This window comes from Aspergillus fumigatus, chromosome 4 (genome assembly GCF_000002655.1).
Source record: "Aspergillus fumigatus Af293 chromosome 4, whole genome shotgun sequence".
Taxonomy (NCBI): Eukaryota; Fungi; Ascomycota; class Eurotiomycetes; order Eurotiales; family Aspergillaceae; genus Aspergillus; species Aspergillus fumigatus.
This window is the reverse complement of record NC_007197.1, coordinates 1,801,304-1,824,096: the sequence shown is the minus strand read 5'-3', so window position 1 is coordinate 1,824,096 and position 22,793 is coordinate 1,801,304. Positions and strand designations below refer to the sequence as shown.

Genomic DNA, 22,793 nt, shown 5'->3' with positions numbered 1-22,793 from the left:
ATTAGAAAGACAGTATGTTTTATAGCGTGGTCGAAGTACCCCTTCGAAAAAGCGTTTGAGAAAATGTGCAGTCATGCTTAAGCTGGGTAAGTAATAAAAGACCCATCAATGCGTAGCTGGTAATATGGTAATGTATAGAATGATGAAATGTATATAAGCTGGTATCGAAAGAAGCAGATTTGGTGTGGTGGAGCGTGGCTACACCAACACCATGCAAAGAAGTGCGAAAATAAAGGGCCAGTGGACAAATCGGGATACAATAGACGCACTCCCAGTATGGACTGCCATGGAGCCAGTCAAAGTCGACCCAGCTCCGTCTGTTGCAGAAGGGTTCGCGGCTGCAGCGACCGTAGTGGTTGGTGAGGCAATGGGAACAGAACGATTTGCGAAGCCAATTCTATGATTGTCATAGTCGAACACAGAATAGACGTTCTTCAAGAACACATCGCCCAAGAGCCACACGTCGTCTCCGTACAAGGCTTGTCCCACAATAGTGGACAAGCACGCTGAACCGTATGCTGGTCCGACGTAATCCTTGGGGGAGATGTTGTAGCTAAGGCCCGAGAAGCTCACTTGCACTACTGCCGTCGAGTTGCACGGCAGTGTGAAATTCTGCCCGTGTGAGGTCGTGACTGCACCAGGAATGAGGTTGTGCAACACTGTAGCGTCTTTCGGGGGAAGCATGGCGTACGATGTGCCAGTGTCGATGACGGCGGTCTTATTGACGAAACGACAAGGCGTACCATTCACACTGGCATCGTCCAAGGGTATCCTCCAGTTATTGCTATCTCCAGTTGTGTTCGTGTAGACAATATCACCCGTGAACCTGGTGGTATCCAGGTCACCAAAATTCGCCGCTCCATCTCTGGCACCATCCGAGTTGCGAGAGAAGCTGAATCCGATAATATTGGATTTGAGAAGGCGCTGCGTCGCGACGGTTTCCATGAACGATGGAGTGTTAAAATTGCTATTAGCCGATCGTCCCAAGCCCAGAATACCATCCACGGGATAAGATTCAAAATCGGTGGAAGCATTTTTGGCCAAGCCAAATGTCATATTTACATCCAAACCAGCAAGTGAGAGACTGTCAGTCCCAAGGACGCCGCTGACCAATCCTGTCCCATACCCGACAGCCCAGTTCAGCGGTAATAACTTGAGAGACTTTGAAGCGGCTTCGCCGAATGTTTCGTGTCGCTGACAGGCAACAGTCGTGCAGTCTGAGCCAAAGACCCAAGTATTAGGTCCCCCCGTATCCAGAACCAACCACATCTGCTGGCCTTGAGAGCCGACCCTGACCGTAGCAAAGTAAGAGTAATCGAGGCCCTCCTGGTTAAGAGCGGCAGTGTTGGGTGTTGTAGGTTCATCGGCCAGGACAACTTTGTATTTGTTATCACGGCGGACAGGGAATTTTTTGAGGTCCAACGTTAAAGAGACACCATTTGAAGAGGACCCGTGATTGTTGTATGAGTCGTCCAGCAGTAATTTCCATGGCACGAAACGGCGGGCGACATCATTGCTGGGGGGCCCTTCGGTCGAGACCTCGAGGTTAAATGAATAAGGAACAAAAGCTGTAACTGTGGAGGCGAGAGAAATGGTCGAAAGTAGACATTGTAAGAGATGCATGATCCTAGAGGGAATCTATGGTCGCCTCAATATTGACAAGATCATGAGAGGGGTCAATTGCTATGACGAAGACTTCGGAGTACCAGAACCTCAGTATATTAGGATTAAATGACGGTAGTGAGAGTGAGTCGAGTAGAAACGAATCTGCAATGCTTGTCTATCGGGTATTACTGTAATTGAAGAGTGAAATCCAGACAAAGCAGGATGAAAGAACGGACGCTGAGGTTGCAGACTATATTAGAAGGGGTATAGAGAACAAGCAAATGAAAGAATTAACAGATCAAAAAACCTGCACCCTGCTGAGCAATATAATAAGAGCTCATCGCAAAGGTGAGAGATGAGAGATTATACGCATGGTATGCAGCAGGTGGGCAGGTACTTGATGGATAGGGGATGTTCTCCACTACGGAGTAGCAGATCAAGTATTAAGACCCCAAAGGACTAGAACAAACCTTCGGCAAGACACTAACTCTTTAGTGCTAGACTCACTAACTATCTCCAGGTAGCTCCACACCTAAAACAGTTACTCGCACTGTCTAGCGCTTGAGCACTGCAGGCACAGACGACAATCCTCCATCATGCTAACACTTACCAGTTCTAATGCTTTGAATGAGGAAAAAAACTGACTGACAAGTTGTTCAGAAGTCTCTTTAGTTCGTTCTTAAATAGCCACTTTATGGGTCATAGCTCTGCTGGCCGCCTCCGATCTGCACATTGACGCTTCTCTCGGGATTGATGGAGAGCGGGGATATATCTGAAGGTTGCAAATCACCCCTGAGAGAAGACATTGCTAGTCACTATTCAATAGCAGCCGTGATTCAGGTCGGCATACACCCCTCAAACTGTGAGTCGAATCATTCTCAACCGAGGATGTCTTGACCAGGTGAGCAGCAGGAACGCCAAGTCAAGCTGATCCACTGCAACTTCGTATGCATGTTGTGCGCCTCTCAGACTAGCCCTGCCCAGTCAAAATCTAGACCTGGCCTGAATACTCTGTAGAGACATTGGATATCGAGTCAGCTACAGAAATTATGAACTATGAAATCTGCTTTGGTTACAACTAGCTTAGTGTCATCCTTGTAATCGAGCTGAACAAGCAGTGCCTTTCTTATACAGATGGACGAATCTCATGCAAGAAAGACGGCAAAGACGCCCCCGTCTCTGTCCCATACATTGCCACCACAAGGAGCTGTTGTCGGCTTTGGACGAAGAGCTGTTTCAGCTGCTTCGATAACCCCACTGATTCGCCACTGCTGACGTTCTATTATATGTGTTGCTATGCTCTGATCTCTGTCACATTGGCGATAATTATGTGCTATTTGAACCATGGCCTTCAATCATCCAAATCATCAGCGTTGTGGAAGGTGCTCAATATCCGACGAATCGAGGAGGTCGACTTGATATGAAGTAGATAGTGTTCAATCCAGACTACCTGGACAGTCGACACGGAGGACATAATGATGCATCTCACAGTATCATAACTTTTCAAGGCAGCAGAATAGTAGCTCGCATGGCCTTTTTGCTGCATCTTAATCACGTGATATTCCCCTCTTCCCAGATTCCAGATATTTCTTGGCGAAGAGGTAATGGAGTGATTGACTCATGTGACCTTCAGAGACATTCTGCGCCTGGATTTATTGTGTAGTTGTATCCTCGATGTCGGTAGAGGTGGGTATATATGCTCAAATAGGCGGTGCTAAATGATTCGTCATGTTCTCGAGAGATTCTACAGCTAAGAGAAAATAGTGCCTTGTACTCCGTAGTGTTGAAGAAAGTTGAATGTTCTTCCACAACTGGAACCTGGGGTAGCTCCCGTTGCGTTCACTGCAGCGTATTGTGTGTCGGCACTTCAATCAAGACACATCCTGCCACTCCAAGCCGTAGTCACAAATGTTGCTCCTGCAGGATTGAAATCCTTCACGAAAAATTTTGCCAGGAACCACCAGGACACGATCGTGGATGATGATTCATGGATGGAATAGAACATACTGTGTAATCCGCCTCGGAAGGGGCCGGGAAACCTGCCTCGTCAGTCCATCACATCACCACTTGGATACTTTTCCGAAGGCACAAGAGTACGGAGCACGAATTCCGTAAAAATACCTTAGCTATTTTTCTAGAACATCATTGGTTACTTCGTCCAATCCTACCGAGGGCCGAACTGAATGGTTTTCTGACCTTGGTGACTGATCCCTTGGACATCATAGTTTAGCCTAGGTAAATAATAATGGAAATTGGACGTTATGTCCCGCTACTAGGTCTGGCAGGAGTTGCAACGGTAGCGGTAAAATTAGTCCCTCAGCCTTGGATACCTAGAGGACTGGCATAGGTTGTACTGTGTACCTGAAAAGCAGGCGATCAAAAAACATGTCTCAGAAAGAGAATAGAAGAAACTAAAAACAGGGGCGTTTCGTCACTGAATCACTGCGCTAATATTCCTTACAACAAATTCAATACATCAAAGTCATTTTCTCTGGGTCGGCTGTTTAGGACCTAAGAGGTCTTCCACAAATCCGGACCAAAGCTCCCTGACAATACCAGGCTCTTTGGCTTGTGATCCGCTCTGCTGTCTTTGCAGCTCTTCGCCCAAACGGGACCTGCCAACGGTCTCCGTCAAAGAGAAGGGATCAATGTCTATTGAGTGATTGTCAACAACCTCACTCATGGGGCTCGCAGCCACATCTTCCCCAGATACAGTATAGACCTGCGGCTTCATGGGTGGGTCAGACGTGATCGTCTGCTTTGAGGGATCATAGTACTTGTAGATATCGGAGAGGATCGGAAAGCGTGGGTCCGGACGGGAGGGGGGAACATCAATCTCCTCCATAGAAGGGAAGTATGCAAAGTCGACGGTGGATGAATCTCCAACGGCCTTTGCGGCACGAGAGGTGTTGAAATGACGAACGGAGGGACTGGATATGGTAACAAATCATGTCAGCACTGAGGGTTTCGATGAGGAAAAGTAAGTGCGGACAAGCATACTCTGTAGAAGCTTTGCCATTGATTCTTTTCATCGCAATGCTAAAGGCACGAGATTGTAGGAAATCATGGTTGGAAAGCCGTTCCACAAGCTTCAAGTTGAAGATAGGAGGATTAGTTGCAGTTCATGCATGAGTGATAGGGCTATCTGGTATACAAACCTCGGCCTGAGTACCATTGCTTGCTATCGATCTCTTTTTACATTCGAGCTTGAGATCAGCTAAAGTACGAGTGGCATAAAACGAAGCCTTGTCGGTCACATTAACCGGTTGAGCGGAGTTTGCGCCTGTGATATGCAAGCTACGGCGAACGCAAGGTGTGGTGGTATGCTGCTGGGAAAGCATGCGGAGAGCGCGTAATGACGTTGAACGGGGAGCAGCCATGATAAATGAAAGAGTACGGATTCAGCAGTTTGAAAGTAGAATGTCGCTTAATTATGTATTAGTGTAAATGGAGTCAAAAGAGGTTGCTCGATGGATATTTGTTGAGCTCTGGAATGAAATATGAAGATAGGGTTGGATGAGGTTATGCTAAGCGATCAGGAGGGAAATGAGGAGCAGAACGAGGTGTGATAAAGTGTCGAGGTCACAGGACAGTATTGTCAGAAACAGAGCAGATATATTAAGAGTAGGAGGAAAGAGGAGAGAAAGGAAAAAGGCAATGGATGGCCCGGGGAAAGCTGATATACTTGAATATCTCAAGGATCCGAATCGTTGGGGGGGGGGAATGGCATAGGATGAGCTCCTACCTTAGATCGTCCGTTTCTAGGTAGCTTCTGAGTGGATCCCTGCAACACTGGGGAACGGGGCGGTCTGGCCAAGTCCGACTTTGCTGACTTCTGACCCAGCGGATTGTAATAGTAGCAACGACTAGCAACTAAATAAGTGCGGTTAAAGGGATCGACAGCATACAGATTCAGTAGTGTTCTGGGTAGACAGATTTAAAGTAGGCAAGAAAAGATTTTTTTGTTCGTGAAGCAACAGTGACGAAAAGCAAACACAGGGGAAGTGATGAGTCTCCTTCAACAAACCGAGATGGATGGGCGATGAGGGGTAGAAATGTGAAATAATGGTGAGGTAGGGGAAAAGGGAAGTAGGATGGAATCTGCGTCGTACATTATGTACTACTTGTACCTTTGGAGTCACCGTAAAACTACACCGTACTCCGGAGATGAGGTATCCCGAATTTTTAGGATTCTGACAGACTAGCATCGTACTATTTCTACTCCACTGAAGCGTTGAAGGATGAGACGAGAATTATGCCATGTTCCCCGGTGCCCCAGTTGGCGAAGCAGCCAATGAATCAGGCTGCGGTCCCATTTCTGAGAGACTATGACTGCGGGATACCATTGAGATGGAGAGTTTGGTCAGTTGATGATCATCTGAGCAACCTAGAAATGACCATCCACCATCCACATTCGGGCTTTGCGAGCATCGTCTCCAACCGGAACTTTTTAGATTGACCTGTCTTGTTGATCTTCCCCTCATCCTCCCATCATACACTGGTGACCTGATTTAATTATAGAGATAAACAGTTGTAATGCATGGTAAACTTCTGGGCTCCTGCTCTTCTGGAATACATACAATAGGAGGCAATACAGTTGTCCCTTTCTTCCTTTGATCCGACTCGCATATCCATCATTAATGGTATGTGTGCCCATGTCATTGATGCTCTTACAAGATTATGCGAAACAAAACCCAACCCCGAGTTGATCGAATGAGGAACCTCCTGGGGACGCACCAGCTTGCCTTGACAGTAGGTCGTCTGCGTCGCCAGTAAATGTATGCCTCTAAGTAGACTGCAATAGAATAAGATGACGGCGGTAGTTCTTTCGCACTCGGGAGGGGTTCACCTTGAGCACTTCTACAATGTAATGAACTCGGTGTCGTCTGAAAACGGATCACATTCGCATGTTTACATGGTGGTTAGACGGACCTTGGGTAAAAATCAATTGAAAATGCCGAGTAGTCATGTGGTCAATTATTCGGACTTATGTCCAGTGAGTCTAACTTCACATCTGAGAAGTCGGGTCCCGGCGAGTTCCTTCAACTTATCTAGCGCTTGCCGTACTCCTACTATTCTGGAATGGCAACGTGATGAGGCTTGGCGTAATAGTAAGCAGGATTCTGTCAAGCTTCGCTGCTGGATGTGGTGTGAAGCAAGGTGGAGGATGATGAGGATTGACCACATCAAACTGGCAGTCTAATTCAATCGAAATCTAGTGGCTCTTGTCCTTAGAGACTTCACATGCTTTACTTGTTTCTATTTCTAAATCAATTCATCTTCTACAACTCTACTGGTCGGATATTTCACGTGCCTTGGTTGGAAACTAATACTGTGGATATTCACTAGACTGGATTCTTTAAATACTCCGCAGATGCAGTTTCAGGTGCAGATTGGAAGGCTTTTTTCTTTAAATCATATAGCTTTAAAGCATGTTGATAATCAACAACTGGTCGCTTAGCTCAGTCGGTTAGAGCGTGGTGCTAATAACGCCAAGGTCGCGAGTTCGACCCTCGTAGTGACCATTTTTTGTTGTTTCCTCCGTCTTTTCTTTTTTGCTCTGACTGTCTCCTCTGGAAAGCAAATGTGATTTCAAGGTCTTAATCAGATCTCGATATGTTGTTATGATAGATGTCGTTTAGATATTATTCGATTTTCGTAACATGGTGGTGACGACTGGCAAATATATATATATTGTGGCATATCCCAGACAGAGATCTGTAATAACCACGCATCAGAAGCTAAACCACTGGCTACAACTACAGTAGAAGAACAATCATGTCCAAAGTCTGAAATTTTTTTCCAGATCATCCGCTTGACGGGGAGCTGTACGAAATACAAAGCAAGGGCCAGGCCAGCAGCCTGGACATGATACTCGAGTGATGCCCAATCACAAAATTGTAGTATCTATTTTCATAATAGTTCACTGCGCCAGTGTATGTATGTATTACTGGATCATTGCATGGCTGTGAGAGAAATGCCCTCCTGAATCCCTATCTCGTCAGGTCTAAAGCTTGGCGACTTCCCTTGAGCGCCGACCCTTTGCAACCGCTCGGGCATACGGATGTGACCGAGAGTCAGGAACTAGATGATCAATATCGCCCGTGTGGACCATATGAGGGCCAGCTTCATCAAGTGAAGTAATCCCAGTGTTCCGCATCGCTGTTTCTAGCTCATCTTTCATAACTACAATTGCTGGTTAGCTTCATAGGGTTATACATGGGACAGCACCTACTGTCTATCAGATGTTCGACTCCTTCCTGCCCGTAATTCGTGGCAAAGAGCATGCTGCGCCCCATGCCAACAGCGGTGGCACCCAAGCAGATGGCCTTGAGTATGTCCGTTCCGCGGCGGATTCCGCTGTCCACATATATTTCCATCTTGTCGAAGATCTCTGGACAGCGCTTGTGAAGTTCCAGTAGAGTGACTATTGAGGGAGGGCTCGTGTCAAGATTGCGACCTCCGTGATTGCTGAGAAGAATGCCATCCAACCCAGCCTGCATCGCCAAGATCGCGTCATCCGCAGACATCACTCCTTTCAAACACACGGGAAGATGCGTGTGCTTTCGAACCCATACCAAGTCATCCCACGTCAATCCAGGGTCAATGAAGCCGGCCATAACACGTCCAAGGCCGCCGCCCTTCTTGTCGTTCTTCGCTCGCGCCGGTGCCATTGGCACAGACAAATTTTCATCGGCCTTGACTCGCTCATCCGCTTCCCGTTTGCCTGGCCATGCAGCATCGACTGTCACAAAGATTGCCCTGACATTCGGATTTGCCGAGCATTGACGAAGAAGCGCTGCGGACTTTGTTCTGTCTCGATTGACGTACAGCTGGAAGAAGAAATTCGCCGAAGGAGCCGCTTCTCTCAGTTGATCCAGAGTGTACGAAGAATTGTTAGAAACCTGCCCAATAATGAGCACTAGAGCTTGGCGTTGTGCAATGAGACTGAATGGGATATAAGATCATGACATACTCCTTGTATGATACCTTTGCGCTCACATGCCCTGGCAATCGCGCACTCTCCATCCGGATGGATAAGCTTAGCCATAGCAGCCGGACTTACGAACAACGGCATGCTACAATCGACGCCGAGAACTTTTGTTCTAGAATCCACGGATCGAACGTTTCTGAGGACGCGAGGTCGAAACCAGATCCTGTCGAAGCAAGATTTATTCGCATCGCGAGTGATGAGATCGGTCGAGGCGCTGGAATAAAATGCCCACGTCTTTTTGCTTGCCGTCTTGGACGCCACAAGCTCGAAATCGTGTGAGTTGATCAGAGTGTGCAAGGGCGGCTTCTCGTCGTCCAGGACAACCTGTGGATTCTCGCTGGGAGGCTGTTTGAGCCATTCTTCATCGATTGAGGACGAGTCGAGGATCCCCTTGTACTTCTCTGGCGGTAGATTTGATTTGATGACACCAGGAGAGTGAACCTCTGAGTAGGCCTTGGTGGCATCACGGCCAGCGTATTTCAGAATGACTGAACCAACGTCAGCTTTCTGGGTTCAGTTGTCAGCATAATAACCAGCAACTCTTACTTGTTGACCCTCCAGGATGTTCCTCCACAAAATCTGTTACGTCCCATACTTTATTATTAACAACAATCCAACAATCATCAGGCGATTTGTGTTTCGACACTTCCTTAGTGGATAGAAGCTTCTCGCCCGCCATCTTTACTCTCTTGAAATTCGCGCAGATCACTGGTTTGAAAGACAAATTCTTTCGGAGACTCCAAGTCAGAGTGATTATACTCGAGTAACTGCAGGAAATGAACCTGAAACGAATATTGAGAGGCGCTGTTGGTTATATAGACTGACTGTAACTGCATTGCGCTTCGGAGAGCTCTCCACAAGGGCCAAAGCAGAGTGCGGAGAAGTGAATTTTACTCCACAGGGGCCTTAGTGCCGCGTTTGGGGGTTCTCAACTCGCCCCAAGTGCTGAAAAGCATGAACAGTTAAAAAAGGAATGACGGATCCACGAATCAAATTATCATAGTTGCCTTGGGAAACTCGGAGTCAATACGGAGAGAGCTATTTTTTGGTTCCTCACAATGATGTTTGAAGCCTCAAGTAATTACAACCATGGGGAACCTTCACGTCCAATGTATGTATTTTGGTAACTCAGCGGAGATGGGATGCAAAAGAGGCAACCCACTTTACCTGTCTCTACTCTAGCTGCCTTTCTTCATGAAGCCGAACATATGTGCACTTCAATTGTTGTAAGACATCAGTTCTTGCTCTTCTCTCATGCACCGAAATGCCGGTTTCTCGGTCGAAAGCATCGGGGGCATCGCCGACAAAACCAGTCGACACCGGGTTTCGCTCCGAGAAGGGCTTATGTAATTTAACACGTGCTTTTCTCCAGCCACAGGGGCACAGGGGAGCTGTGGCTAAGCACTACGAACTACGGAGCCACTGGACACAATTCGGAGAAATCTAATCATAGTAATTCCGGCACAAGATATCTAAGGAGTACTTGCTTGCCAGGAATCTAATACTGCCCGCGGACAGTGCTCGGAGTGACTTCGTACATCTTCAGCGAAGTGACTCATTGACTGATGTGTGTGACTCACAGCGTAAGCAATATTCTGAAGGCTGTCGGGAATCGTAATTGTACCTCTTTCCTCGGTTGCGTAGGATTCAGGATCAGAGAAAAGTCCCTCAATCTACACTGGCAACTGCCTCCGAGTTGGCCTGAACATTACCCAGGTATGTCTAGACGGTTAAAGTCAAACCCACAGCGGAAGGGAGTGCTCCTCTGCTGAGTTAAATGGATTGGAAACGGTAGTATTGCACACATTGGCTCACCAATAAAAGCAGTCTCCGGGAGTGGTCTGCTGAAGCCAGGGCGTACATCCTGCAGTTTTCTCTCTAACAACAAAAGATATTACTGTTCTGCTCTTCTGAATAAAATATCGGCCAGAGTCAAGATGAGTGATTCTAACAAGCCTTTGAGATATGTTGACGTAAGAGTCTTCACAAGCAATGCATATCTACAACGACTGTTGCTAACATTGATTGCTTCTAGATTGGAATCAACCTTGGTGACCCTGTTTTTCGAGGAGAATATCACGGCAGGCAGGTTCATGACAATGACCTTGACGATGTCATTCAGCGTGCTCGCGATGTGGGGTGCACGAAGTTCATGGTGACGGGTTCAGATCTAGTAGAATCTCGGCATGCTATCCAGCTTGCTCAAAGTTACCGTAAGTTGCGCACACAACATCCTTACCCTTTGTTTCTTCGTGCTATCAAGCCTAACAAGCTCGGCTGCCAGCTGGTTTCTGTTACGCAACTGTTGGTGTTCATCCATGTCAAGCAAAGCTCTTTGATGAATTTCCTGGCGGTCCAGACAAGATGTTGGAGGAGCTGAAGTCTCTGGCGCTGGAAGCAAAAGCAGCCGGGCATGCTGTTGCGTTCGGTGAAATCGGTCTTGATTATGACCGGCTGTTCCTCAGCGCTAAAGAACCTCAGCTGAAATACTTCGAAGCTCAGCTGGATCTTGCGGTGGAAATACAGCTCCCGCTCTTTCTTCATTCCAGAGCTGCCAGTGAGGATTTTGAAAAGTTGCTAGCTCCCAGACTGGAGAAACTTCCTAAGAAAGGCTTGGTGCACAGTTTTACAGGGACAATGGACGAGATGAAACGGATGCTGGCGTTGGGCTTGGACGTCGGTGTCAACGGATGCAGCCTGAAGACGGAGGAGAACCTGGAGGTGGTGAAAGCTATCCCGCTTGATCGAATCCAGATAGAGACAGATGGTCCATGGGTATGGAGTTCTCATCTCCCTTACAACATCCTCACATTCTTTCCCCTCTGACTGGCATATCCTTAGTGCGAGATCCGGCCCTCTCACGCATCCGCTAAACACCTCGAGGGTTCTCCCGCATTGCCCAAGGCAGTCAAGAAGGAGAAATGGCAGAAGGGCCTTATGGTCAAGGGCCGCAATGAACCCGTTGCGATAGCCCATGTCGCCCATGTCATCGCTAAATTAAAAAATATTACGGCAGCGGAGGTTTGCGAGGCGTAGGTTATTCGGATTGAAACCTTTGGCCACTAAGGAGCTGACATTTCCATACTTAGGGCTTGGAATAACTCGATAAGAATGTTTGGACTAGGAGAGGAAGTGTCGTAACTCTTTGCTCTCCGTTTTGAAGTGCTCACCGGAAGAGGAGGGAAACAGCTGCTTGGGATTTGTCAAGCCTAGTCTTCTGTCCATACCCAAACTTTGACTCCGTTTGATAGAATTGCTTGCGAGCGTGTCAATGAAGTTTGCTTTCCTGTGTTCATGGCCAAGCTGTCGGATCCAAACTGACCGAACCTCTTCTGATTCGACGTTCCAGGCGTCGATTTGCCAAGTTGGCACCTTCTGACAAAGAAAGCAGTCTATTTTCCAATCACTACGAAAGTGACTCAGCAGAGAAGCGACTTCAGCTGTGACTGTTGCTCCGGCCATGATATCCTGAGCCTGGACTATAACGGACTCAATATGAGGCCATCTTTGTTGAAGCAAAATGATGTGACAGAAGTGGTAGCTGTGTTTCTCACTTGCAATCGCTGAACGCCTTCAGCCAGATCTTGTTTCCTAGGCTGCATTATAGGCCTGTTTCATGCCAGACATCCCAGGTCAAGCTCGTGCTAGCGCAGTTTTCGTCAAACTGTGCCATTCACTTTGCTAATATCCCTCCTCCAGTAGCTCACCGCCCATATTACTCCAAAATCTTATGTCTCACTGTCTTTGTTGTTATTGACGAGATAACGAAGATAGCCTACTCACTGATCTATTTCTCTTTCTCGCTTATCCATCCTGTCTCCTGATACTCTCGAATACCTCCATCATGGCTTCTCTTCAAGCTCTTTTGTTTGACTGAACGCCGGTTCCTCAGGCCATCGATCTTCTATCCTCGGACTCTCCCATAGAACTGACGTCCATTCCGAAAGCACTCTTACAATCCGCCTTGCAACCAGCTGTATCCAGATTCCTGGGTTGGCAGACACGTCTCAAAGCTCGTTGCTCTATATTCCTTGTCTTGAGGCATATCACAGTCGCCTGAAGATTCTCTTCGAACAAGGGAGCGCTGAGACCACCAAGACGCGTTAAGGCTGCACTGAATTTCATCTGTCTCAAAGAAACCTTACGATGGCTAAACCACTTAGTGAGAAGTCTTCTAATAGCTCCCTCAGGGCTAAAGCGAGTGAGTCTTCTTCCCTTGGTTATCGACCTTTGCAGTGAGCTGTTTACTGATTAGACCGCGTTAACCAGGCGAAAGGACTCGTCTTAGAGAAACATCATTGGAGTCAGAGATCATTCACACTGAAAAGTTGCCTCCCAATTTCGGAGATGTTGTCAAAGGAGTCTATAGAAGCTCTTTCCCGCAACCTTGGCATTTCCAAGCGCTAAAGAAGCTGGGACTCAGGATGATTGTGTAAGCGGCTGCCATATAAGATCATTACCCCTTTCTTACGCTTGTCCACATAGTACGTTAGTTGAAGGGGACTACACCCAGGACCACCAAGTCTTTCTCAAAGAGAATGGTATTGAACATCGTCGCATTCTTATCCTGGCAAACAAGGATCCCACGATTCGAACTCCGGACCATGTCGTGAACCGAGTCTTGGAAATCATGCTCAACAAGACCAATCACCCACTCCTTCTACACTGCAACAAGGGAAAGGTGAGCGCAAATGCCGATAATACAAATTCGACCCGACTAACAAGACTTAATAGCATCGGACTGGATGCATTGTCGGCTGCTTTCGGAAGGTTCAGGGCTGGGACATGCCAGCTATTCGCAAGGAATACCTCAATTTTTCGTTGCCGAAATCAAGGCCTCTCGACGAACGATTCATTGAACTTTTCGATGACACCAGACTCGGGCCCCTCGCTGTTTCTTCTGGTGCAAGCTCCTGGCCTGCTGGTGTAATGCTCGATCCGCTTCGCGAAGAAGTAGTCGAGGACGAAAATACCCCGAGAGGCAGTAGACATTCTTCTGCCAGTGTATTTCACAAGTCCGACGCTATGTGATGGATGTGGCACACTTTGATTGACTCTCACACTATCTGATGGAGGACTGGATAACCTCGAGGAGTACAACTGTGCCGACTTTAAAACAAGTTGACTGCATGGAGTACAGAGCACGGAGGTGCATTGGGGCGGCGCATGTTGGCTTATAATTGACCGTGATCTCTCTGTCAGATACCCTACACTTTATTGTGATAATACAGTGGCGTGTTCGGTGTATGGTGTTGCGAATGGACGGTAATTCGGGCTAATGTTATGAATGAGGGTGTGGGTTTGTCTTTGTCTGAGAACAGATGGATAATTGATGGCTACACTGGTATCTTCTCTTATCATCTCAATAGAACACAATAAGTACCTAAATCTTCTTTGGCTGAAGCTAGATCCTCTTGAATGAGAACGCAGCCTATTGGGCCTCTTTATAATGTGTCAATTTGCTGTAACGCTATGTAGTTAATGATTTATATACTGTGGAATGCTATCCATGCGGATAGACAATCTGCAGCTTGGCAGCCCATCACTACAAATTATAGAACCCAATTGTGGTCACACAGCATCAGGTCACAGTCCTCATCGGAAGACTCACAAGCCCCCGAGAAGCTAGAGCTATAGGGAAGAAGGTGTGGGCTCGTAGGCTCATCTTCAAAACAGTCCGATGCCAGCATCTCGCCATCACTGAGGGAAAAGTGGCAGGAGAGTTGCTCTGAAAGATTGAGCACGGGTATTGTGGTTCTGCCCTGGGTATCGTCAACTATTGCCTGGTCTTCCCGAATTTGATCAAGTTCTGTATCGTCATGTCCCAGCATATCAATTGAATGGTGTGAATAATTTCCGTCAAATGATAAGATAGAGTTCATTTCGTCTTCATTCATAAACTCAAGATACTCAGAATTGCTTCCCACATAACTATCGGAATCGCATACCTCGTGATTCTCACTGTTTAGGATATCGTGAAAGTCATCGATGCCTGCTTCCGATAAAATATCCTCTTCGGCTCCTCTGTAATCATCGGCGGAAGTAGTCACGGCATCTGATGCACTCAATTTCCGCGAAGCACGGGAATCATATAGTTGCTTGTGGGCGATCTTCCAGAGGGCGGTCTGTATTGCTGCTCTAGAGTCGGTGGACCCTGGTGCGTGAGACGCGTCTGTTCGAGGATTATGCAAAGCTTGGAGATCGTTGATTCTGCTTTGCAAAGACGAGTTTCTCGTTGTCTTCAGCACTGAAGCTAGGGACTTTGCGATGGACGGAATCAAGTGGGATCGCGTGTTCATGGCCTGTGGGTGGAGAAATTTGTGTCAGTTGTATGCGCCCTTCTTGATGAAAGCCAATCCTGAATAGTACCTCACGGTAGCCTAAGCTAAACACCGAAGGCACAATGCGTGACAGGGGTTGGAGAGCCCTATCTCCTGAGTTCCGACAGCCTGTATCACTCTGCTGATGTGGTTCAACTATGAGCGGTCGAAGGCCTTTCCTGAGCAGCTGATCAAGCTCCTGGTGAATCTGACTATCGCAGGTTTCCTCCATTCGGTAGTCATCTTTCAGATCCTCCAGCTCGTCCAACAACAACCCTGAGCTGCTGAGCCTGCTGTCCATGAATTCATCCACGCAGTCTGTTTGCGTCACAGGTAGTCTCGGAGAGTCTTGAAGGCTTTTTCTTGGACTCCATCGCTTGGAATTTGCTATAAATGTTTCGGGAGATGTTGAGATTGGCGGGTACGGCGCGAACCGGAAGTATTCCTGTCTGGCTTGGTTCGAGTCATACACTTCAAGGAACACGTTTATCGTAGATAAGTATGCTGTGCGAATATTCGCAGGAGGAGCAGCATCCCCGTCGTGTTGCGCTGATATTGGTACTCTGCGGATTCTATTTGTTGACGGCCCTCCTGCCTTTTTTCGCAATCCAAAGGAAAGCTTGATGGTCGTTGAATTGTCTGATCCGGTAAAATGCTCGCTGCTTCTGAGCAGGACAGCAAGATCCAAATCTGACCAGAGCTGCAGGGTGTCTGTCAGTAAATGGGTCAATCACAGCCCAGCGTAAGTGGCTTTTGCTGCGTGATAACGTACTTTCGACTTGCGAATAATATCTCCTACGTGAAAGATGAGAGATGGAACTGACTCAGAGAAATGAGATCTGGCAGTAGCGACGACATGCATTTCGATTTCCGGCAATTGGGCTATCCATATCATTCCAGAATTTATCATTTCCTTGGGAACTTCAAGATGTCCAGAATCCAGATCTCCTGCAAGAGATATGCCCAACGACGCACGTAGCACCAGAGACAAATCTGGATTGGAGTGCGAGACATGAATTGTATCTTGCCCTAGGTCAATGATCAGGGTCATGGGAAACAACGACTCGATGATTAGTTTTGATAATTCTCCGAGTAGTAATTAAGGGACTGAATTAATAGGTGTTCTGTGTGCCTTAGCCTTCCTTCACATCGGGGCGTTTGCATTAGCTTGAGAAATGGGGAGACATACAGCTGCCATCACGGCCAGGTATATTTAAATATGTAGGTACCTTACTATCAAAACCAACTCAACAGTCTGATCCACTAGTATTTACTGCATTCAATAAACATACTACCGTAATCAGACTATAAATAATCATTGCAGTAGGGCTTCAACACTGATTGTCTGGACTTGAATTCACATCCGGCACAGAAGTTACTTTCATGAATCTGGCACATGCTTATTTTTCTATTCAACCTAGGTCTGTCCAAAATATAAAGAGAATGTTGATCAAATATGGCCTAGATGTTTACTAGATTAGCACTGTGATGTGGAAGTATAACTTGTAGCTGTGATTGGCTGTGGGCTTGCTTTTGTCTACTTATCGATAGGCGCCATCACGTGTGAATCTTTGTGGTTATCTGGCCCGAAACAACGATCTGTTTGTGAGAACGTGAGGTTACCATGAGCTTCAGATTCAGCAATGAAAGAGGATGAAGGACGGGAATCTCCATTGCTTAACCATTATGGTCCAGATGGGAGAGAATCTCAATCGTTGCTCTCGGGACCTCCGACCAAAGAAACCAATGGGACAACCCATCCCTTTACAAACAGTCCTCCCCTGACCTCTCCTTCTGCTCCTCCTGGTTCGCACCAATATCGATCATCGATATCTCAGCCCGCTCCAGATGGGCAACGTCGCCCTCGTACAATGAATCGTGTTCGGTTTGATATTGAGGAAGAATCGGAAGAGGAAAGTCTCCCGAATGGACACCCTCGCGACTCGGAGGACTCGTGGCTGGAGGAGGAGGATTATGCGCGGCCAAATACGAGCCGATCGGGAAGAAATGGCAGAGGTCAGATGGTTCCTCTTTTAACGGATATAGAGGCCCCTAGTGTAACCCTTGCCACCTCTGATGATTTCTTCCCTGAGGAACACCTTGAGAACGCGAGGCCGAGGAGCGGAATGCGGATGGCCTTCATGAATATGGCCAACAGCATTATAGGCGCTGGTATCATCGGACAACCCTATGCGCTTCGGCAGGCGGGCATGACGATGGGAGTTTTGCTCTTATGTGCGCTCACAGTCGCAGTGGACTGGACGATTCGTTTGATTGTGGTCAATTCTAAATTGAGCGGCGCGGATTCCTTCCAAGCAACTATGCAGCATTGTTTCGGGAAAAGTGGTCTCATTGCGATCTCCGTCGCTCAGTGGGCTTTTGCCTTTGGCGGTATGATTGCATTCTGCATAATTGTGGGTGATACTATACCGCATGTTTTCAGCTCTCTATTTCCTTCTCTCCGAGATATGTCCTTCCTCTGGCTCCTCACAGACAGGCGAGCTATCATTGTTCTTTTTGTTTTGGGAGTCTCATACCCATTATCTCTGTACCGGGATATTGCCAAGGTGCGATTCTAATATTCTCTATGCAGCGGACGAACATTTCCGAGGCTAACAATGTAGTAGCTGGCTAAGGCGTCTGCGTTAGCGCTCGTAAGTATGTTGGTGATTGTCGTTGCTGTAATCACACAGGGTTTTCGAGTTCCCTCAGAATCTCGTGGCGAGGTGAAGAACCTACTTTTTATCAACTCTGGTTTCTTCCAGGCCGTGGGAGTTATATCTTTCGGTAAGTTTGCATTGCCCAAAGGACCTGAAGTTCTAATGTCTAACAGGCCATAGCCTTCGTCTGCCGTATGTTGCCCACCGCATATACATTATCCGCAAGACCCTGACTGACCGTCCAAAGACCACAATAGTCTCTTGATTTATGGTTCTCTCAAGAAACCAACCATGGACCGCTTCGCAAAAGTAACCCATTACTCAACCGCCGTCTCCCTTTGTATGTGCTTGGCTATGGGTATCTCAGGCTTCCTCTTCTTCGGATCCAAGACCCAAGGCAACGTGCTCAACAACTTCCCTTCTGATAATGTAATGGTCAATATCGCGCGGCTGTAAGACCTCCTCTATACAACTAACAACCATTGCTTAACCTAACACCAAATTGTCCGCAGTTGCTTTGGCCTGAATATGCTTACAACGCTGCCCCTTGAAGCCTTTGTTTGTCGATCGGTCATGACGACCTACTACTTCCCTGACGAACCTTTCAATATGAATCGACACTTAATATTCACGACATCTCTGGTAGTAACATCTATGGCCATGGCATTGTTCACTTGTGATCTTGGGGCTGTATTCGAGCTCATTGGAGCCACAAGTGCAGCTGCTTTGGCGTACATATTTCCTCCACTTTGTTATGTGAAGTTAAGCAATGCGAGTTGGAAATCTAAGGTTCCTGCATATCTGTGTCTCGCCTTTGGTATCACAGTCATGGGAGTCAGCCTGTTGCAAGCTGTTGCAAAGATGATAAGTAGTGAGTTTGGACCTAGACGTTGATCTTCTTGAGGTCAGATCCGCTAACAAGAGAAATCCCGTGTGTAGACGAGGGTGGCACGAGGACTTGCAGTGCTTAGCAAGTAGTAATGCCTGTCTAAATATATGACTGCATCTTTGATCGGCCCTAGACGCCTCTCTCGGTCTTGGGCCTGTTGTACATATACCGAATTACTTTCGAATACACTGAACCGTTACTGATGAGAGATACTGACATGACAGGAAGGGCCTCGTTGTAGTGTTTTAGAGTCCCCCAGTTTCAGATATTCTTCCCTCCAGATACAGTGAAGCTGATCTTTTGACACATCATCTCTGATGCTTTATTGGCATCTGATGTGATCTGGGATGCTCTGAGTATGACACTAACCCTTGTCCAAATGCTTCTGAACTGAGACTTATAATGAGAGAGACGCAGCGGGCTACACAGAATCAATAGAGTCCTTCCGTTTTAGTCCAATAGCTGCGTTTGTACTTGACGCCGTAGCAACAAACCAGTGAACATCCCCATCGCAATTTCTCCTTTGTTAATTTTCTTCTTCCCTTTTCTCTCACACTCCCCTGCCCTCTTTGGTTTCCCTGTACCATTCTCTGGTCTTTGAAGCAGTTCATAGTTCCATTATCTCGGTTTACCCCCAGACCTTCATAATCATGAAGAGGATAGTCACATTTCCTACAGACTCCCACTAAACATTGGAAGAGCTTTTGTTGACCTTCAACTCTGAACTGACACCTAGAAGGTCTTGCACTACTTGCATCTTGAGCGACGGCATTATTTTCACTCCGATTTCTATCAACAGAGAGTTGGCTCCCCTGTTGTGCCTTGCTACATTCACTTCTTTTCTTCGTCGTCTCTGACTCTGAAAACATACGTCTGTTGCACTTTTGTTTGCCCATTTCCATCCGTACATCATTATCTTGGAAATTTGAGCGAGTCATCATGGACGAAGAGGCAATCGAGCGCCTGAAGAGGCTTCAAATGGTAAGATAATTGCGCCTTATTGATACCATCGTAAGATGCTTGTAGGAGAGTCTGGCTAACACTAAATTGTATATAGGAGGACCTTGGGACGCTTAGAAGAGAGTATATCTCAACTGTTGACACCAAGAAGTTCAGGAATATCCGCTTGGAGGATATCGAAGCCACGCGAATGATAAATGTTGCTGGATCAGACGCTGCGCATCTGGCCCAAGTGAATCAAGCACGCCTTAACACTTGGGCAAGTGAGTTTTTCACTACATTAAAAATTGTCCGGATTATTGGCTAAAGATCTGTGGTAGATGCATACAAGGATCTATGTGACCCGGCTGATCAAGAGCCTTTAGACCATCTTCTGAACGGCCAGAGCCACCGTCTTGGACTGCGCGCCGTGATAGAAGGGAGCGGTGGCCAGTCTTACTCAAAATCCTCCAAGAAGAATGATAGTTCCCCTCAGGTTGCGGGACATGCTCTGAGCGGCCGCTCTGCATCAACGAGAGTCTCCAAACCAACCAGCCGTGGCGGCGGTGGCATTGGTACAAAAGGTCGTGAGACAAAGCAGACCTCGCCAAAGTAAGCGACTGATCCCATTAACAAGCCCATGAATCTGGCCTAAACCATAATCAGCGCTCAGACAAGAGTCACACACCAAGGCGCCGTCGCAAAGCTGGGCAATCATGTGGTTCAGTCCCCTCACGCCAGGAAGCACCTGCAGGATCCTGCTCTTGATATCAATAATCAACCGCCGAAAAAGAGTAGGGATCAATCTGGCTCAAAGTTGCAAACAGTTGTTAAAAGCGGTAAGTATAAGCCTCTGTCTTCGAGTTTGAAAGAACGCAACCGATTGACTTCTCTGAGAAGACGTGCAGAGAGACCTCGTTCTTCTCAAAGCTAGACGGCCTGTGTATGATCAAAATCCACCCAGCCTTGAATACAATCTGACACTGTGCGATAGTGGTAACATCGATTGGGCAAGAGTCCTCAGCCCTCCTGAAGACTTCCTTTCTACCGCGCGCGATTGTCTGCTCAATGGGAGGGCCTCGAATGTCCCAACAACTGTTCGTACCACGGGTTCTGAACAAACTCAAGTCACGGGGGCCGTTAATCACGAAACTCCACAATCTTTCAACCAGCCTGAGGAGACCAATGCGGGCCGAGCATACAAGGACTCCACCGTTTCTTTCCGTTCAGACGGAGACTCAGTGGCAATCGCTACACCTGTGTCCTCTAATAATGGTCAGTCGTCACGGGTGAGCATAGTCCAGGCAGCTCATACAGCAACTGAAACAGACCAGCGGTTTGAGCCCAGCAGACTACGATCTTCACAGCAAGGGAAACCGCAGCACGTCAAATCCAACTCTGAACTGGCAGATGACAAAGCTCAAGCTGGGAAGCAAAACCAAGACGACGCACTGGTTGATGTCTCAACACCACCGTCCGGCTCAACTACGATCGTCCGGAGCAAAGACCTCTACTATGATAATGTCCAAACCGAGGGGAAAACTGGAATTCTCCTTGACTTCAACTCCACTCCTCCAAGGAAGAGTCTTCCAGGCGCGGAAAATAGTTTGTCGATGAGCCCAGCCCTGCAAGATTTGGAAGGCATCAATTTTCAGGTAAATGTTGCACAAAGTATTCTTTTGAGGCCAGAACAGCGACCAGAAACGCAGATATACTCTTTCATTGAGGCTGATCCAGTCGATTTGAAGGACTTCTCCAGCCCAAGGATCGTGGAAAGCAATGGTGATACGATGACCCCTACGCCTGATAGCACACCATCTGATCTAGCTGCCCTCCGAGAAAAGCTCGCGCGCCTTTGCAAATTTGTGGAGGAAACATTGCGCCACCATGTGCCTGAGCCGCTTCGAGATATGGACTTGCAAGCTCTCAGGAAGTACGAACAAGAGCTCACAGAGATACTTTCCTTGCACCAAGGAACAATGCAGGAGACTGCCTCACAGACTGCCAGAAAGCGACAGGAATTTCTCTCATCTCGCAAATCTCAGGAAAAGAAAGCTGAAACAGCTGTGGAAAGAAAAAGTCCCAAGATATCCTCCCCCACACCGTCGGTCTGTTCCCCTCCGGTGAAAGCTCCTCTTGAGGAAGGAAATAGTAAACTTAGTCTGTGTTCCGAGGAGGCACCTAGTCCGTCCAAATTCAATGTGCAAGCAAAGGAATTCGTCCCAACGGTTGCTGCCAGGAATCCCAGTTTCAGTGGCTGGCGAGATACTAAGCTTAGCCCTCCAAGCTCAACGACCTCCGAGTCACGGACTGGACGGTCACAACATTCTCGCCAGAATAGTCAAGATTATATGCTTATTGAATCGACTACTTCTCTTTCTTCAAGGTTTACGTCTCAGCTCCCACCGTGCGGAGGTCAGGCCAGTGAAAATCATATCTTTGGTGATCATTTATTGCCCGGTAGGGGAAGAATCAATGGTAAGAGACATGGGAACGAAGCATTATCGCCAGTTAAGAACGTGTTGTGGGGATCTGTTATTACATTTGTGATCTCTATCTAACCATTTGCTGACGCTTCATTTGTGTAGAGCCTAATGATGCTTGTCCGAAATTCTTGACTCCAACAATGCCACAAGCCCTTTCCGTGCCTAGAGCAAGACCATCCGTCCCCGAAAGAATAATCACGCATGGAGCATCGAACTCGGAATCTGCCGAATCCACTAGTGCGTCGTGCAGTATTGGTGAACCTTCTCCGAGACCTGCCCGGTTGGCAACCACTGCGCCAGCGACTGGATCTAATGGTGTGAAGTCAGATTCAAACTCAGGCCCATCTACTCCTACTTCTGTGCCCAAGGCAGCCAAGGCGGTTCATAAAGCCATTCCGAAGGTGAGCGCTATATCGCAGGTGAATGCACTGCAGCGGTCTATGCATGCTCCAAAGGTGCAAGAGAATCCCACGGCCATGAGAAATCCGAGCACTTTAGCATTGGGCGGCCTCGGAGGCTCGATCTATGCAACACCAGTGGTGCAGAAGCCTACTGTAGCAGCACCTGAAAATCGCAGGTCCACTGGCCTTCATGGCTCGAGATGGGCGAGCTCTGAGACTCAAAAGCCACTACGTTGATGATCGCCTACAAGAATGGATTGCATCGTCTGATAGTCTTCTCCGACCGATATTACTCTATTTTCCTTTCCCTTTGATCATGTGTGACGAACCTTCCAAATATGAATTCTGTACGATTAGTAGCTCTGGCTGTTCTTTCTCTAGTTAGCACTCCAACGCTGATATGTATTTATGATTGTATTGCCCTTTCAGCATCTCAACTTCTTTTGTCCTTCCAAGAGTACCTTCCCTTCTCATGCACCGTCGTATGTAGAGAAGATGG

The 22,793-nt window shown here is 47.4% G+C and overlaps 7 protein-coding genes and 1 non-coding gene across 8 annotated transcripts; 5 read left to right on the top strand and 3 right to left on the bottom strand.

Annotated features, from left to right (window-relative positions):
• Positions 1-198: 198 nt before the first annotated feature.
• On the bottom strand, positions 199-1,623 carry ctsD (pepsin-like aspartic protease; the record flags this gene model as incomplete). The annotated part of the gene is made up of 1 exon (XM_747029.1): positions 199-1,623. One exon carries the CDS (start codon positions 1,621-1,623, stop codon positions 199-201), a length of 1,425 nt encoding a protein of 474 aa, XP_752122.1.
• A 2,173-nt stretch (positions 1,624-3,796) lies between these two features.
• On the bottom strand, positions 3,797-5,819 carry AFUA_4G07030 (SAP domain-containing protein). Its single transcript, XM_077804582.1, has 4 exons — positions 5,351-5,819; positions 4,764-5,031; positions 4,606-4,694; positions 3,797-4,535 (listed from the first exon to the last, which is right to left on the bottom strand). The coding sequence occupies exons 2-4, from the start codon at positions 4,983-4,985 to the stop codon at positions 4,088-4,090; spliced, it is 759 nt and encodes a 252-aa protein (XP_077660728.1). The 5' UTR covers positions 4,986-5,031; positions 5,351-5,819; the 3' UTR covers positions 3,797-4,087.
• A 1,237-nt stretch (positions 5,820-7,056) lies between these two features.
• On the top strand, positions 7,057-7,130 carry tI(AAU)3. Its single transcript has one exon. It is a non-coding gene (tRNA).
• A 254-nt stretch (positions 7,131-7,384) lies between these two features.
• On the bottom strand, positions 7,385-9,891 carry AFUA_4G07020 (FMN-dependent alpha-hydroxy acid dehydrogenase). Its single transcript, XM_077804581.1, has 5 exons — positions 9,425-9,891; positions 9,146-9,366; positions 8,582-9,087; positions 7,841-8,510; positions 7,385-7,791 (listed from the first exon to the last, which is right to left on the bottom strand). Exons 1-5 carry the CDS (start codon positions 9,433-9,435, stop codon positions 7,613-7,615), a joined length of 1,587 nt encoding a protein of 528 aa, XP_077660727.1. The 5' UTR covers positions 9,436-9,891; the 3' UTR covers positions 7,385-7,612.
• A 162-nt stretch (positions 9,892-10,053) lies between these two features.
• AFUA_4G07010 (3'-5'-exodeoxyribonuclease) lies at positions 10,054-11,917 on the top strand. Its single transcript, XM_747032.2, has 6 exons — positions 10,054-10,315; positions 10,427-10,572; positions 10,635-10,812; positions 10,884-11,374; positions 11,441-11,631; positions 11,689-11,917. Exons 1-6 carry the CDS (start codon positions 10,165-10,167, stop codon positions 11,738-11,740), a joined length of 1,209 nt encoding a protein of 402 aa, XP_752125.2. The 5' UTR covers positions 10,054-10,164; the 3' UTR covers positions 11,741-11,917.
• An 828-nt stretch (positions 11,918-12,745) lies between these two features.
• Positions 12,746-13,630, top strand: yphA (tyrosine phosphatase family protein; the record flags this gene model as incomplete). The annotated part of the gene is made up of 4 exons (XM_747033.1): positions 12,746-12,834; positions 12,888-13,031; positions 13,085-13,280; positions 13,334-13,630. The coding sequence occupies 4 exons, from the start codon at positions 12,746-12,748 to the stop codon at positions 13,628-13,630; spliced, it is 726 nt and encodes a 241-aa protein (XP_752126.1).
• Positions 13,631-16,500: 2,870 nt separating this feature from the next.
• Positions 16,501-18,473, top strand: AFUA_4G06990 (putative amino acid transporter; the record flags this gene model as incomplete). The annotated part of the gene is made up of 4 exons (XM_747034.2): positions 16,501-17,486; positions 17,547-17,706; positions 17,827-18,031; positions 18,092-18,473. The coding sequence occupies exons 1-4, from the start codon at positions 16,563-16,565 to the stop codon at positions 18,471-18,473; spliced, it is 1,671 nt and encodes a 556-aa protein (XP_752127.2). The 5' UTR covers positions 16,501-16,562.
• Positions 18,474-19,407: 934 nt separating this feature from the next.
• AFUA_4G06980 (uncharacterized protein) lies at positions 19,408-22,531 on the top strand (the record flags this gene model as incomplete). Its single annotated transcript, XM_077804580.1, has 7 exons — positions 19,408-19,449; positions 19,526-19,691; positions 19,749-20,019; positions 20,074-20,246; positions 20,308-20,350; positions 20,402-21,885; positions 21,996-22,531. 7 exons carry the CDS (start codon positions 19,408-19,410, stop codon positions 22,529-22,531), a joined length of 2,715 nt encoding a protein of 904 aa, XP_077660726.1.
• Between the last annotated feature and the right edge of the window lie 262 nt (positions 22,532-22,793).

What these genes read in the sequence shown, in the direction of transcription:
- AFUA_4G07020 (XM_077804581.1), bottom strand. An exon ending in ACATCCTGGAGGGTCAACAA is followed by an intron (nt 9,088 to 9,145) that starts GTAAGAGTTGCT and finishes ACGTTGGTTCAG; the next exon opens with TCATTCTGAAATACGCTGGC. An exon ending in GCAAAGGTATCATACAAGGA is followed by an intron (nt 8,511 to 8,581) that starts GTATGTCATGAT and finishes ATTATTGGGCAG; the next exon opens with GTTTCTAACAATTCTTCGTA.
- AFUA_4G07010 (XM_747032.2), top strand. Translation starts at nt 10,165, where the DNA reads ATGTGTGTGACTCACAGCGTAAGCAATATTCTGAAGGCTGTCGGGAAT. An exon ending in TAGAGACAGATGGTCCATGG is followed by an intron (nt 11,375 to 11,440) that starts GTATGGAGTTCT and finishes GCATATCCTTAG; the next exon opens with TGCGAGATCCGGCCCTCTCA. An exon ending in GCAGCGGAGGTTTGCGAGGC is followed by an intron (nt 11,632 to 11,688) that starts GTAGGTTATTCG and finishes TTCCATACTTAG; the next exon opens with GGCTTGGAATAACTCGATAA.
- AFUA_4G07030 (XM_077804582.1), bottom strand. Translation starts at nt 4,985, where the DNA reads ATGGCTGCTCCCCGTTCAACGTCATTACGCGCTCTCCGCATGCTTTCC. An exon ending in GCAATGGTACTCAGGCCGAG is followed by an intron (nt 4,695 to 4,763) that starts GTTTGTATACCA and finishes TTCAACTTGAAG; the next exon opens with CTTGTGGAACGGCTTTCCAA. An exon ending in AATGGCAAAGCTTCTACAGA is followed by an intron (nt 4,536 to 4,605) that starts GTATGCTTGTCC and finishes TACCATATCCAG; the next exon opens with TCCCTCCGTTCGTCATTTCA.